We start from the raw sequence: 15,614 nt of genomic DNA, 5'->3' as shown, positions 1-15,614 counted from the left end.
ACAAAAACATTTATTTTTTTTTAAGTTTTGGGAGTTAGTAAGTATGGTGTGACCATACAATATTTGCTTTATCTGTCACAATCATATTTTTAAATTCCATTACCCATTTAAATCTAAGGCTAGGAAATGAGTCAAGGAGTGGGGCTTAAAACTGGCCTCTGCGGATTAATTAAGACATCAGGTAAAACCCCTGGCATCAGCCTTACTTGCTTTAATTCCCTTGGAATCTCTCATCTCATTCATTTTCTCCTCAGGGAGCAGAGTAACTTTATTCACATTTTACAGTTTTACGAATGATTAGTGATTGCCTTCATTATTTAGAATGAACTGGAAAATGGGTATTAGTCACGTGCTGCTATGAGAAAGTACTATTTAGAAATGAAAAAAGTTTCTCCCATTAAAAAGCTTTTGAATGCATTACTATCTCAACATTAATTTCAGAAACTGAAAATGCTTTTATCAGTACTATATCGGCAGAGAGTGGACCTAACTTTCAAAATAATTATGTAGTATTATTTTTAAATGTTATTTATTACAGTAATCTTTACAAGTTGGCTCTGACCTCATTAGCATACCACCTTGTCCTGTGAAAGAAGTCTGATTTTAATAAAAACAATACAGAGAAAAACTCAAATATAGGCTCCTGCTTTCTCTCTACAATTTAGGCAAAGAAGCAAATGACCAATAATTACTGGACACACCTACTATAAGAAAAATCTCTACCAAGTGCTATCTATCCACAGCATCAGTTAAAAACAAAAAGAAATACAGACCGGGCTCAAGATATTTACAATGTAATTGGAGAGAAAAAATATACTCTCATAAAAGATACTAATTAATCAATAGGAAAAATAAATACATTTGATTTTAAAAGTGATCATGAACATGTAACGTTCTGGCAGCAGAAATGCAAGGCACTCAGTTCAAATGTAAACAAAACACAATTCTTTTCGCCTATTTTAAATCTGGCAACCAAAATCAGCCAGAAGGAAGAAGCTGGGCCAAAAGCATCACTACAGAAAAAAAACCAAAATTCTCAGAAGCAACTGACACATTGGACCATTCAAAACAAAGTCTCCCTGTGACTGCTCCATCAGTAGTTTTTCTCTTAAAATCTCCTTCTCAAATTAAAAACAAAACTGATTCCTGGCAAACAACTCTACCTGAACTGAACCTTCAAGGGTCCATCCACAGAATCGAAGGAGTCGAGAAGACCGAGCAGGAATCGGCCTATTGTTCAGAGAACCGCAGGACCATCCGAGCACCGCCCGGCGCGCGGGAGCCGGGGGCGGGGGGAGCCGGCCGCGAGGCGTGAGCCCAGCACAGGTGTGGAAGGGGGGTGGGGGGACAGGTGTGCCACAGGAATAGAGACCCCACTTCCAGACTGAGACTTCGAGAAAGGTAAGAAGACAAAGTCATTCCTGAGTCAAGCGGCTGAGCACGGAGGGGGCGGGCCTGGGGAGGATGTGAAGGGCTCCTGGAGCCCACCCGGGTTCGGACTGGAGGAGGCCGGGAGTCTGAAGGTGTACATCCCCGAGGATAAAATCGAGGGGCCAGCCTAGAAACCCCCAAATTAATGGGAAGGGCTGGGGTCTGGGGTGAACGACACAGGACGCGGCGGGGGAGGGGGAAGTGGGGGGTCATGGAGGTGAAACCAGGTGGGAGAAGGGAAACAAAAGAGAGAAGCCCCCAAGTGTGGGCCCCCACGGCGGCGGCGTTTACCTGTGAGAGCTGCCGGGGATTGGGGCAGCCGAAGAGCGCGGAGCTGGAGCTGAAGCTGATGGCTCCTCGGCGGCTGAGGACGTGCTGGGGGACCGGCCTGTCCAGGGGCAGCACCGGCAGCTGGTAGCATACTTCCATTGAATACGCCCGCCCTGCCCCCGCACGGCGCCCGCCCTGCCGCGGCCGCCGGCCCCTGCGCTGCGAAGGGGCTGCGGCTCGGGGGCGCCGGGCCGAGGCGGGGGCAGGGCGGGGGGGCGCCCACCCCGGGCCGGGAAGCCGGGCTCACGTCTCCCCCAGCCCAACACTCCGTGCCGGCCGCCGGCTAGAAGGCGCTGCGGCGGCCGCGGCGACAGTTACGATGACCGGCGCGCGCCTGGCTCCGGGGTGCAAGCGGGGGCAGCACAGGCGAAGTCGCAGGGGGAACCCCGGCGCCCCAAGGCTCTAAGGCCGAGAGGAGAGGGTCCGGGGGCAGCGGAGCAGGAGCAGAGCACCGACGCAGCAAAGCGGTGCAAGGAAAGACCGCTGAGCCAGCGGCGAGACCCAGCGAGCGCAGGGCTCGGGTGCAGCCACTAGCTCCGGCCGCCGCCGCGGACCTGCCCCTCCCCTCCCCCGGAGCCTGACTTCTCTCCGCTGGCGGCGCGAGCCAGGCGTAATTCACACTTTGCAGCCGCGGACCCAGCGCCAACCACGGCCGCCGCCACCGTGACGTCACGACGCCGCGCCGCAGGCCCCGCGCCGCCGCAGCGCCCGGGGAGCCGGGCTAGCGGCCGAGGGAGTGAGCCGTCTTCCTCTTGTGTCGCACCCTAAGGCTCTGTCGCTGTCCCCTCCCGCCGCACGCTGCTCTCCTCCCCCACCAATCCTCATCCTGCAGCCCCCTCCATCTCTTTCCCTTATCTGCTCCCCAGCCTAGGCGCTTGCGCATGAGGCCCCACCGTTTAGGGACATTCCCCTTATCGCTAAACTCTGGCGTTGGGGCGCACTGAGGGTGTAGGTTCGGTGGGATCAGCCTACGCAGGAGGCGCGATTCTGGACTTTTGACTCCAGAGACCCAAAGCACGCGGCCCACTCGGAGCGCTCAGCCCTGACCCTGGGGTCACCGCCGCGTTTCCCTCCTTGAATTCCCATTCTTGGGCTTCGCTGGGGACCGCTGCGGCAGTGACGTCAGCGGGCCGCGCGGGCACCGTCCTCCCCGCTACGTCACTGCCAGTCTCTCGGCGGGGACGGGCTCGGGCTCCCCGCTAGCAGGTGCGGGGGCCCGGGCTGTCCCGGGCTGAGGGGCTAAGAGCCGAGCAGAGAATGCGGGCGTGAGGAGGGGGCGGGGAGGGGGTTGGTGGAAAAACACCGAGACTGAGAAAGAAGTGAGAGTACGCACTGGAAAAAATGAGAAAGGATGAACATGAGAAGACAAAGGGGAAAGGAGACTGCATACCCTTTTACCAAAAGTGTTTTTGTTTCTTGGCTTTGATTTTAGAAGGTGGGAGAAAATAAAAGAACTCTTCGACCTAGTTTGTAAACTGGATATGTAATTTGTAGGTTTATTTTGTCACATTTTCCCCAAAACTGTCAAAGATTTTCAGCTGCAACCTTTTGTTTCAAATGCATTCCAGCTTCTGGGATGTCAGCCTGAACAAGCACTCCCCTGCCGGCAAAATTGTTGACTTGGCTCCTCTCTCAAAGCACCCACTCTTCCAGTTATGTGCTATGACCAGCCACTGGCAAGGTGGCAGGTCTTTGGAAGTATTGCCTAGCCCGTGCCTGTGAGATCAGGTATCATATGCTCATGATCCCATAAACCAACAGAAGTCTGCAGGACCTTTTATCATCTTTCCATGGCATCTGTTTCTTTTATAGCATTTAAAACTTTCTACCTCCTCATGGTAATTTTCTACTTTTCTGCTCGCTACTATTTTTTGGGGGGGGGGGCTTTTTAGGGCCTCACTCGTGGCATATGGAGGTTCCCAGGCAAGGGCCAAATTGGAGCTGCAGCCCCTGGCCTACACCACAGCAATGCAAGACCCAACCACGTCTGCAGCCTATACCACAGCTCACAGCAACGCAGGATCCTTAATCCTTAATGCTGGATCCTTAACCCACTGAGGGAGGCCAGGGATTGAACCTGCAACCTTACGGATACCAGTCCACTGAGCCATGACTGGAACCCTGCTCTCTACTATTAAAAGAATATAACTTCCATTGTGGTTTTATGGATTTTTTTTCTTCACTTGATAGTAAGCTCCCCTTTAGCACCCTGTTAACCACCCAGGTTCTTGGACTCTTTAATCAATAGAAATTGATAAGAGGCCAGGCTTTATTCGTTGCAGCAGGAGAGAGTGAAAACAAGCCAGTTCCTTTGCTGGCTCCTGGGAGTGGGTGTGGGGAGTTGGTCCCTTAAATGGGGTCAGGGTAGAGGCAGATTCTCCAGCTGGATGCAGGGATCATGTGTGATACCCTGCTTATGCTCTCAATATCTCAGCTGAGTTTGGGTCTTTTTGTATCTTGTTATTCATAATTTGCCCCAACTGCAGCATTTGTTCAGGTGTAAGCACTGCAGCAAAGGGTCCCAGGTCCGCAGTTCCAGCCTGTCTCACACCAACTCACCCAACTCATCTTTGAAACCCCAATTACTCCCACAACATCCAGTAGATGTATGGAGCATCCTCTGTATGCTTGTATTTTCAAGCTGAGTATTTTCTCTTATTTACTTCTGACAAAAACCCCGTAGAGTAATAGTTTCTAAATTGAAGCTGGGCTCAGGGAGTCAGAACTTGCCTTAAATCTCCCACAGATAAATGGCAAAACTTACCTCAAATAATGTTGAATTTTGTGTCATCTAAACACCCAGAAGGCAGTATTGGTGTGATACTAGACAATATATGCTGAAGTGACTCTGTTCCATTAAGTCATTCAGTAAGACTCAGGGCACTAACCAATGCATCTCCCTCCAACAGAGAGGGGAGCTAATATGTACTATGTATTCACTGTGAAACACTATGGGTAGTCTACATACAATCTTCAACTTAACCCTACACAACAGCCACATAAGTAAAAACTTTTTTTTTTTTTTGTCTTTTCAGGGCCGCACCTGCGGCACATGGAGGTTCCCAGGCTAGGGGTCTAATCGGATCTATAGCGACCAGCCTCCGCCACAGCCACAGCAACACCAGATCCAAGCCGTGTCTGTGACCTACACCACAGCTCACGGCAACACCGGATCCTTAACCCACTGAGCAAGGCCAAGGATTGAACCCAAACCTCATGGTTCCTAGTTGGATTTGTTTCCTCTGCGCCACTATGGGAACTCCTACGTAAGTAAAAACTTGATCGCAATTCTACAGATGGGGAGTCAGGTTTCAAGACCCTAAATCATTTGTGCCACCAATCTCTGTTCTGTATGACCTCAGAGCCATGCATTTTCACCAAACCATGTGATTTCTCAAGACCAGAACTTCAACTCTTCACAGTATACTTTACCGTATTGGAAAGTGTATTAGCATTCTTCAGAAAAGCAGAACTGGAGTTCCCACTGTGGCTCAGCTATAGTGGACCCAACTAAGAACCATGAGGATGCAGGTTCAATCTCTGGCCTTGCTCAGGGGGTTAAGGATCTAGAGCTGCCCTGAGCTGTCTTGTAGGTCACAGACTCAGCTCAGATACCACGTTACTTTGGCTTCGGTGTAGGCTGGCAGCTGAAGCTCTGATTGGACCCCTAGTCTGGGAACATCCATGTACTGCAGGCACAGCCCCAGAAAAGAAAAAAAGAAAGAAAAAGAATAGCAGAACCATACGATATACTGGGCGGGGTGGGGAGGGGGGTGCAGAGCTTGATTTGTCGCACATGCACCTTGCCCAGGATGAAGACAGGCTGGAGGAGCTGCAGGCCTGGCTCCAGCCTCTTGCCAATGAGGTGAGTTGGATCACGCGCAAAATCACCTTGGTGCCTGGGACCTTTCAGGGACTTTTCAGGTGTAAAGACCGGATGCTTCACTTACACTTTTCATTTCTTTTGTAAATTTCTATTGTAGTCAACCAGAACTTACACCTTAAAAGAAAGAGACTTATGGGAAATGTAGTTCCAATTTGGCTATCTTGATGGTACAAAACCATCCCAGTCCAACTCTTGTCAACTTGATATTTTATATCTATACACACTCTTTGCATTGCATTTAATTTTCTTTTTCTTTTCTTTCTTTCTTTCTTTTTTTTTGTCTTTTGTCCTTTTAGGGCCGCACCTGCGGCATATGGAGGTTCCCGGGCTAGGGGTCTAATCGGAGCTCTAGCTGACGGCACAGCCACAGCAACGCCAGATCTGAAATGCATCTGCAATCTACACCTCTGTCCATCTGGTGCAATTCTTTTTCTTTCTTTCCTTTTTTTTTTTTTTTTTTTTTTTGCTTTTTACGGCTGTACCTGTGGCTTATGGAAGTTCCCAGACTAGGGGTTGAATCAGAGCTGCAGCTGCCAGCCTACACAACAGCCACAGCAACTTGGGATCCGAGCTCAATCTTCAACCTGCACCACAGCTCACAGCAACACCGGATCCTAAACCCACTGAGCGATACCAGGAATTGAACCCTTGTCCTGATGACTACTAGTCAGGTTTGTTATGGATGAGCCACTATGGGAACTTCCACAGTTCTTTTTCATATAACCCAAAACAGCTCTCTCGTTCCCTCAAAGAGGATGGAGTCTGAGGGATGTTCATCCTCTTCTTGATGAGTCAGAGTACACCTTGGTACTCCTATAACTTACACACTAAGATATAAGTTTACATACTATTAACACATCTTAGAGGAATGAGAGAAGAATAAAAGATAATAATAAACACACAAATAAATCATATCAAAATTAAAAAAATGCTCAGAACTATTACAGTCCTTGTATCTTCAACTGACGATTTGATCATAATTATGATGACTATTTTCTTTCTCCCATTACCTGTTTCATATCCTCTTTGCTGTCAGGAAGCATCTTAGCTAAAAATGACTTCTTGCCTTGTGGGGGTCCTTCATTCCTAAAGGACCTGAGCAATCAGAGGTTCTACTTCTATTGGTAAAAGTATTCTAGGGTTATAGTCTTCCATTAAGTCATAGCAGGGAGCACTGGAGTACTAAGAGGCTCCCCCAAAGAATCTCCTGCACTCCAGCCATATTCTTCCCCTTTCCCATTGTGTAGCAACAACTCATAATCTGCTTAATAGTAAGGATCAATCACCCCAGGCAGTAGAGTAACCCCCTTCTTTGTATATTGTTTCACTAGCACAAGGATCCCAGAATGGCCAAGTGGCAGTCTCAATTTTCAGTTTAATTGAACTCTTGCTGTGTACCCTGGCGGAAACTTTCTTCTTTAAGAATGAAGACCTCTGGACCAGGAGAGCCCAAAGACTCGGGGATGAAAAGTAAAATTTTGCATGAAATTCACTAGCGGTAAAAGTAAGAGGACCTACTCTCCATCCCACTCCTTGACCCCTGGACCATGGTTATACATTTAGACTCAGAACATATGCCAAAACCTGGAGAATATTATCCCAGCCACACAAAGTGTTGCCACCTAGTTGGAGGGATTACTGAGCTTCAAAAGGCCATTTCGATGAACCTTGAAAACATGCTAAGTGAAAGAAACCAGATACAAAATGCTACATCTTGTATGACTTCATTCATATGAAATATCCAGAATAGGCAAACCACAAAGACAGAAAGCTAATTAGTGCTTACCAGGAGCTGGGGAGAGGGAGGAATGGGGGGACTGCTTAATGGTTATTGGGTTCCCTTTTGGGGTGATGAAAAAGTCCTGAAACTAGATAGTGGTGATGGTTGCGCAGCATTTGCTAATGTTCTTACTGCCATTGAACCGTATACTTTTCAATGGTTAAAATTGTAAATTTTTATCACGACAAAGAGAAAGGCCATCCTATTAGGCCAGCTACTTCAGGGTAATAAATGACGTAATGAGACCAATGAATTGTATGAGCATGAACCCACTGCTTTATCTGCTGTAAAATGAGTTTCTTGGTTAAAAGTAATACTGTGAATAGCATGATGGTGTCCATACATGGAGGTTTTGATAGAAGCATTGCATTCAGGGAAGGAAATTCACTTCCAGAATAAATTCACTTCCAGAATTCAGGAAGAAAGAAAAAAAACAAAAAAAGGCCGCTTCTTCCATAATATAAGGGGCTCAATGCAATGTACCCTGATGGCTAAGTGGTCCCTCCAAAAAATGGAAGCTTAGTCTTACACTATGCTGTTGGCAACTTGAGCACTTAGCAATAGCTGTAGCCAGACTGGCCTTGTTGAGCGGAAATCTGTCCAGCTAAACCCACATCTAATCTCCATCCTGCCACTAAGGCCACGTCGTTCATGAGTCTATTGGACAGGGACGGGGTGGATGGAGGGAAAGGCTAAGTGACATATTCAGAATGTATTCTTGCATCCACCTGATGGTTATGATCATCCCCTAATGAGATTCCTCTTTGGAATCACACGAAACACAACTATCTTCACACCGTGCTCATGCAGTCTATCCACTTATACCCCTTCCTCAGGCCTCCTTGTCACCAATTTTCTTTCCCCCCCCCCTCTTTTTAGGGCCATATCCACAGCATATGGAGGTTCTCAGGCTAGGGGTCCAATTGGAGCTGCAGCTGTCAGCCTACACCACAGCCACAGCAACCTGGGATCTGAGCCACATCTGCGACCTACACCGCAGCTCACAGCAATGCCAGATCCTTAACCCACAGAGTGGGGCCAGGGATTGAACCCGCATCCTCATGGATACTAGCAGGTTCATTAACCACTGATTCACTACGGGAACTCCTTGTCACCAGTTTTCTCCTTGTCACCAGTTTTCTAGCCGTGTTCCTTCCAAGTTCCAGCCCCAACAGCCAAACAGTCGGACACTGCCCATCAGTATGCCAGCAGACCCAGCTAGCTCTCTTCAGAAAGGATGAACAACCGGGTTCTCCCACTGGGAGTATCTCCCTTCACCACCTTGAGGACCAACCCCAAAGAGTGGTCACAGGATTGACCAAACTATCTGGACCTGGACTTTTCCCTATGGAAGATTTAAAATTGTTCATTCAATTTCTTTACTTGATAAAGCTTATAAAGCAAGTTCTCTATCTTTTCCCCAGGTAGTCTCCAAGGTATATTCCCCAAATGTTAGGAGTGGTGGGATTGTGGTTTTTCTTTTTCTTTTAGAATGTTTTCTTGATCAATTTTCTTTGCCAAAATTTCTAAAGTAAACATATATTACTTTATAACAAAATTAATTTGTTAAAATTATAAACTATGAGTAAAAATAAAATGTTTAAAATGCAATGATGAATATTTAATGAAATATAGGGCAATTAAAGGAAATTTTCACCTAAGGTTTGGTCACTCTAGACTATTTAGTAGCTCAACGGTAATTGGCAAGCACCTTAATGAATAGTCAGAGGACATCTGGTGAACACAGCATATTACATACACACATCTATGAGTGTTTCCTCCCCAAACCCTTCTTATCTCTCTTTTTAGGGCCATACCTGCAGCATATGGAGGTTCCCAGGCTAGGGGTCGAATCGGAGCTACAGCCGCCGACCTATACCACAGCCACAGCAACACCAGTTCTAAGGTGCTTCTGCAACCTACGCCACAGCTTGTGGCAATGCCAGATCTTCACCCCACTGAGCAAAGCCAGGGATCAAACCCACATCCTCACGGATACTGGTTGCGTCATTAACCTGCTGAGGCACAGTGGGAACTCTCCCAAACCCTTCTAAATGACACTGAAAGAAGAAAAGAAGGCATAAACCCAGAAAGGCAAAGAGAAAAGGAGAGGGAATGAAAACTGACAAGTTTGTCTTTCAGAAACTGAAGGTGAATGGACAACCTGTATGTGTCTTAGCACAACAGAAAGCTAAAACCTAAGCTTACACACGAGGAGGACTAAATCCACCAATTCCTGCTGCAAAGACAGAATAATCTCAGAAATCAGAGGCCCCAGCTCTTTTGGAAGGTAAGGATGTGAGCAGTGCTGAGAAAGAGAAGGATCAATTGAAGTTCTCTAAAACAAGTCATTAGAACCCAGATCACCTCCCCAACCCTCGCTGTCCTTGACCTCAGCAGAAGATTGGATAGACTGAACCAAATAGGCTCTGGACTTGGGTTCACTAGGCAGAGCAGAGCGGAGTTAGAGTACCATACAGGAAGTGCGGGCATAAATAAGAATCCGTCAAGTTTATCCTGGAGGCAAAAAGTTGGGAGATTCCTTTTTAGAAAAGTGAAACTATTGAAAGCAAAAGTTTTACAGGTTCTATCAGTTTGGAGTCCTCCAATCAAATAAGGGGTCCACACACATAAATCTAAGGCGAGTCCTACTTGGGTACATGGAGTTACAAACAGCATGTCAGTATCGCATTCCTTTTACTTTTTTTGTTTTTTGTTTTTTAGGGCTGCAGGTGTGGCATATGGAAATTCCCAGGTTAGGGGTCAAATCGGAGCTCCAGCTGCCAACCTACACCACAGCCACAGAATGCCAGATCTGAGTGGCGTCTGCAACCTACACTGCAGTTCATGGCCACACTGTATCCCTAACCCGCTGAGTGATGCCAGGGATCCAACCTGCATCCTCATGGATACTAGTCAGGTTCATTTCTGCTGAGGCACAACGGGAACTCCCAGTATCTTATTCTTAAGTATAAAAGAACAATTAAGCATTACCAGAACTTTAATAAACCCCATAAAATGAAAGACAGTAGAAAAAACAGAAAAACAAACAAATAAGAGGAAAACAGAAACAATACAGAGGATCCTCCCACTAAAAAAACCCAATAATACCACTAGAGAGATGAGAATTTACAATATATAAACACAGGATGATATACAATTAGAAATGGAATAATTCTTAAAATTAAAAACTATGAGAGCAAAAATTACCTATTTAATGGGTATATTAGAAACTAAAGTTGAAGCTATTGTCCCAAAAGTAAAATGAAAAATTAAAGATACAGATAGTGTAAGAAAAAATATTAAAACTGGAGTCCCGTCTAGGGTGGTTAACATCCAAATAAAAAAGAGTTTCAGAAAGAAAGAATCGAGAAAGTTGCAGGGAAGAAATAATTCAAGAAAATTTGGCTGAACCGAAGGGCACACATTTCCAGACGGAAAGAGTCAAGTTCGTGCCTAGAGCAGCGGAGAGAGAAAAGACCTACATGAAGGATAGCGTGACATTTCAGCATGATGGGGACAAAAATCAGAACTTAAACTCTTCCAGGAAGTGAAACTGAAAACAGGTCGCATATGAAGGGCCATGGATCAGAACGGCAAGGGCCATGTCAACAACAAATTAGGAGCAAGGAGACAGTGATGTAAAGCCTTCCAAATTGTGAAGGAATTTGATGTCACACCTAGGAATCTGGGTACCCGGCCATGCTACCGGCTTAGCATGAGAGTAAAAAGGTAGTTTTCAGACACTGAAGAACTCAAGTAGGCAGGTCCCATTACGTCTTTTCTCACAAAATGGTTATTAGAGGATGTGCCTGGCAAGAGGGGGAGGAAATCAAACACAGGAAATACTGGTGCTCAGGCAACAGGATACTCAACACAGGAGAGGGGAAAGGGAGCCCCCAGAATGATGGTCCCCAGGTCTCAGCCACGGAGACCACCTAGAGAGAAACCAGGGCATGTGGGATCAGGATTATGGGGGCTCTGAGATGAAAGTGTAACTAAGAGATGACCTGAACAGGCTGAACATTATGAGAGTAGCTCTGGCAGACTTTCTGAATAAATTTATTGTTATTACATAGATTATTAAGTAGAAAAAAAAGATTCAATTACAAACACCAAGGAAAAAAGAAAACAGATTTAATCATCATACACTATGGGTCTCGTCTATAAATAATAGTTCATATTCACAATAATATAAGTGCTTGATTTAACAAAAATATGGTGTTATAACTATTGAGTGGGTGGAAGGGGATGAAACTTTATTTGGGTTATATCAGAAGGCTAAATTTCCATCTTTTGCAGAAGAATATTATAGATAATGTCTAAAATTGAGATGTGCGTTAATAATAGGAAGCTAACTACTGTAAGGAACAATTAAAAACAGTGAACATTCTTCCCTCAGCAGAGCAAGAACCGGTAGATATTGAGATGGAACAAATCACTGCTAAAGTTCATGATAAACAGTAGAACTATTGAACTCTAAAATCTGTGTACGTGAATTATTTTTCCTCACTAAAAGGAACTCTGTTCCCCAAAAGATATGTTGAAGTCCTAACTCTTTCAGGGAAAAGATATGCTGAAGTCCTCACTCGTGGTACTTAGGACCTTATTTGGAAATCAGGTCTTTGCCGATGTAATTAAGTTAAGGTCATACGGAATCAGGGTAGGCCTGATACCCACAACTGGTGTTCTTACAAGAAGGGGGGATTTGGAGGCCACATAAACGTAGGGAAGAAAGCCATGTGAAGACAGAGACTGAGATTGGAGCGATGTGCCTACAAGCCAAGGAACATCAAGGTCTGCAGGCCACTGCCAGAAGCTAAGAGAGAGGCATGAGACAAATTCCTTTCTGGAGATTTCAGAGGGAGCATGGCATTGCCAACACTTCAGTTTTGGGCATTAAGCCTCCAGAACTATGAGACAATATATTTCTGTTTTCTAAGTTACCCAGTTTATGGTAATTTGTTACAGCAGCCAAAGGAAACTAATACAGTTATGCTACTCAATTCTGTGTATCTGAACTAGAGCAGGATGTCCAATTCACAGAGGGTCAATTCGTCTAAGTTCATTTCTACACTTGAGGTTAAAAAACTAATCAAGTTATCTGGGGTTTGGGGTTTTTTTTTAGGGCACAGTATAAAACCCATCTGTTCAATTAAGGGATGTGGGAGGACTGGCAAATGTGAAGGACAAATTTTGGTCTCTAGTTATAAATATTTAAGTGCATGCCTGCCTGAGGCTTACGTTCTGTTTTTAAAAATACTGTTCTCTCCTGCTATCTCTGAAAAAGAATAATTATACAGAACAGGGCCCCTGGAGTTCCTTGGTGGTTCAGTGGGTTAAGGACCCCGCATTGTCACTGCTCTGGTGCAGGTTCGATCCCTGGCCCAGGACTTTCCACATGCTGTGGGCACAGCCAAATAACCCCCCAAAAATAAAAAGCCAAAGAAACAAGAGGGGCCCTTTCTCTCACACCCCAAACAATAACAATGTAAAATGTTGAACAGAGTGAATATTATTCAGGACAGTAAATTGTTTAAAAATAGACCTGAAAGTTGATTACTAAACATTTTTCCAACTAATAAGTATATTTGAACTTGTTAACCGTCATTTTTATTTGAAATAGTAACAGACTTAAAGAAAACACTGGTATTATTTACATTTCCTACACTTTTAATTCCAGTGTCTTGTCTGAAGTTCTAATACCTTAAAAATATTTCAAATAATGAGATATTTAAGATCTTAAAGCAGCTGGTATAGGGTATTATAGGTTGAATTATGTCTGCTTCTCCTTCTGTCCCCTCCAAAAAGATATGTTGAGATCCTCAGCCTGGTACCTCAGAATGTGACCTTATTTGGAAATATGGTCATTATAGACTGTGAGTTAAATTAAGATGTGGCTAGGAGTTCCTGTCGTGGCTCAGTGGTTAATGAATCCGACTGGGAATTCATTCGATCCCTGGCCTCGCTCAGTGGGTTAGGGATCCGGCATGGCCGTGAGCTGTGGTGTAGGTTGCAGATGCGGCTTGGATCTGGTGTTGCTGTGGCTGCGGCATAGGCTGGCAGCTACAGCTCTGATTGGACCCCTAGCCTGGGAACCTCCATATGCTGCAGGTGCGGCCCTAGAAAAGGCAAAAAGACAAAAAAAAAAAAAAGATGCAGTCACACTGAACTAGGATGGGCCCCTAATCCATTATGACAGGTGTTTTCTTAAGAAGACAGCATGTGAAGGTGTAGGCACAGGAGAAGGCCTTGTGAAGATTGAGCAGAGACTGGACTGATGGATCTACAAGCCAAGGAGGATACACCAGAAACGATGATGGAGACAAGGGACGGGTCCTCCCTCAGAGCCTCAGAAGGAACCAGCCCTGCAGACACCTTGATTTCAGACTCCTGGTCTCCAGAACTGTGAGAATACATTTCTGCTGTGTGAGCCACCCAGTTTACACGGCGTCACATAAAATTTACCATTAGCCACCCAGTTTGTGAAACTGAACAGCTACCCAAGGAAAGAGATATTAAGGGCTTTTGTCAAAATTATAATACCAGGGGTGGGGGAAAGAGTCCTTTAAGGTTTTTTCAATTCCAGTTTTTTTCATTCGTTTGTTTACTTACAAAATATTTGTTGAGTGACTACTATGTGTTAAGCCCTCCTCTAGTCACTAGAGATAAAATAAGACGGAAAGATCTCTGTCTGAAGGGAAAATTCTAATGGAGAAGAGCAATAAATAAATATATACATAACATACATAACAAGCTAGCTTTAGGTGCCATGAGGAAAAATAAAACAGGGACATGTATTACAAACTAGTACATAGAAGTTTATGGAAGGCGTCTTTGAGAAGATAACATTTGAGCCAAGTCCCGAATGAAGTAAAGAAGTAAGCTAAGCAGGGATTAGTGGGTACAGAAGAACTTTCTTTCTTTGGTCATGCCCACAGCATGCAGAAGTTCCTGGGCTAGGGACCAAACCCTTGCCACCAGTAACCCAAGCTGCTGTGGTGAAAACACTGGATCCTTAACCCACTGAGCTACCAGGGAACACCCAGAAGAACTTTCTCAATAGAGGGAACGAGTACACATTTCCAGCACATGAGTAAGGCCAATGTAGAGGAAACACTGATGGAGATGCAGGGGAGGCAGAGGAGCACTAATGGAGGTAGGCTCCTGTAGGCCTGGTTAAGGGTTTGCATATTATTTTAAGTGTGATGGGAAGCCATTGGAATGGTTCATTGTTTTGTTTTGTTTAATCAGAGAAATGACATTCTCTGACGTCTATGGGGATTTCTCTCTCTCTCTTTTTTTTTTTTTTTGGTCTTTTTAGGGCTGCACCCACAGCTTATGGAGGTTCCCACAGCCACAGCAACACCAGATCCAAGCCCAGTCTGCAACCTACACCACAGCTCATAGCAACACCAGATCCTTAACCCACTGAGTGAGGCCAGGGATTGAAACTGCGTCCTCATGGTTACTAGTCAGATTCATTTCCACTGAGCCATGATGGGGACTCCTGATTATCTATGTTTTAAAGATCTCTCTGGCTGCTCCACAGACCACAGTTTCTAGATGAAAAGTGGAAGCAAGCCTCTCTCCTTCAGGCTTTTAAACAGCCTGAAGGAGAGAGGGTGATGCCTCTGAGCATCTTTGGAGATGCTGCTATGTAAATTTATATAGAACAAATTTACAGATAATCGTCTAAGCCTACACACGCCATCCCTTTTTTGAGTTTAAAAAATCACACAATCATGTGGTTCTTCCACATCCTCTGAACTTCTTTAGATTAGATACTGGACAGAATTTCTGAATAACTCAGTTAATATCCATTTAGAAAATCTTATTCACAGCTCAAAAACTTAAGTAACTCTAAAGCTGAGGGATAGAAATGAAATTTCTCTGGATTAATATTTTAGGTAAACAATTTATATAATTAAACTTTCACAAGGTGTAGCAAAATATTATAAATATTAGCAGTATCAAATCAATTTTTTAAATGCAACTAAAACAACTCTTCTACTTATAGTATTTAGAAATCTTGGAGTTCCTGTCTAGGCTCAGCAGTTAACAAACCCAACTAGCATCCATGAGGACATAGGTTCGATTTCTGGCCTCTCTCAGTGGGTTAAGGATCTGGCATTGCTGTGAGCTGTGGTGTAGGTTGCAGATGAGGCTCAGATCCAGAGTTGCTGT

The 15,614-nt window shown here is 45.0% G+C and overlaps 1 protein-coding gene across 2 annotated transcripts in view; it reads right to left on the bottom strand.

The window, feature by feature from the left end:
• The window catches only part of PDE7A (phosphodiesterase 7A), a 117,693-nt gene extending 115,229 nt beyond the window's left edge, over positions 1–2,464 (bottom strand). Inside the window, exon 1 of one of the 2 annotated variants that reach the window (XM_047783840.1) lies at positions 1,723–2,464. In XM_047783840.1, coding sequence (XP_047639796.1) covers positions 1,723–1,860 — 138 coding nt within the window. In that variant the 5' untranslated portion in view covers positions 1,861–2,464. The remainder of the gene's footprint in view (positions 1–1,722) is intronic. The other variant, XM_047783838.1, reaches the window with a different exon arrangement.
• Positions 2,465–15,614: the final 13,150 nt, after the last annotated feature.

This window comes from Phacochoerus africanus, chromosome 6, assembly GCF_016906955.1.
Source record: "Phacochoerus africanus isolate WHEZ1 chromosome 6, ROS_Pafr_v1, whole genome shotgun sequence".
In the NCBI taxonomy this organism is placed as follows: Eukaryota; Metazoa; Chordata; class Mammalia; order Artiodactyla; family Suidae; genus Phacochoerus; species Phacochoerus africanus.
Note: the sequence above shows the minus strand (reverse complement) of the source record. Positions and strands in the feature narration are given on the sequence as shown.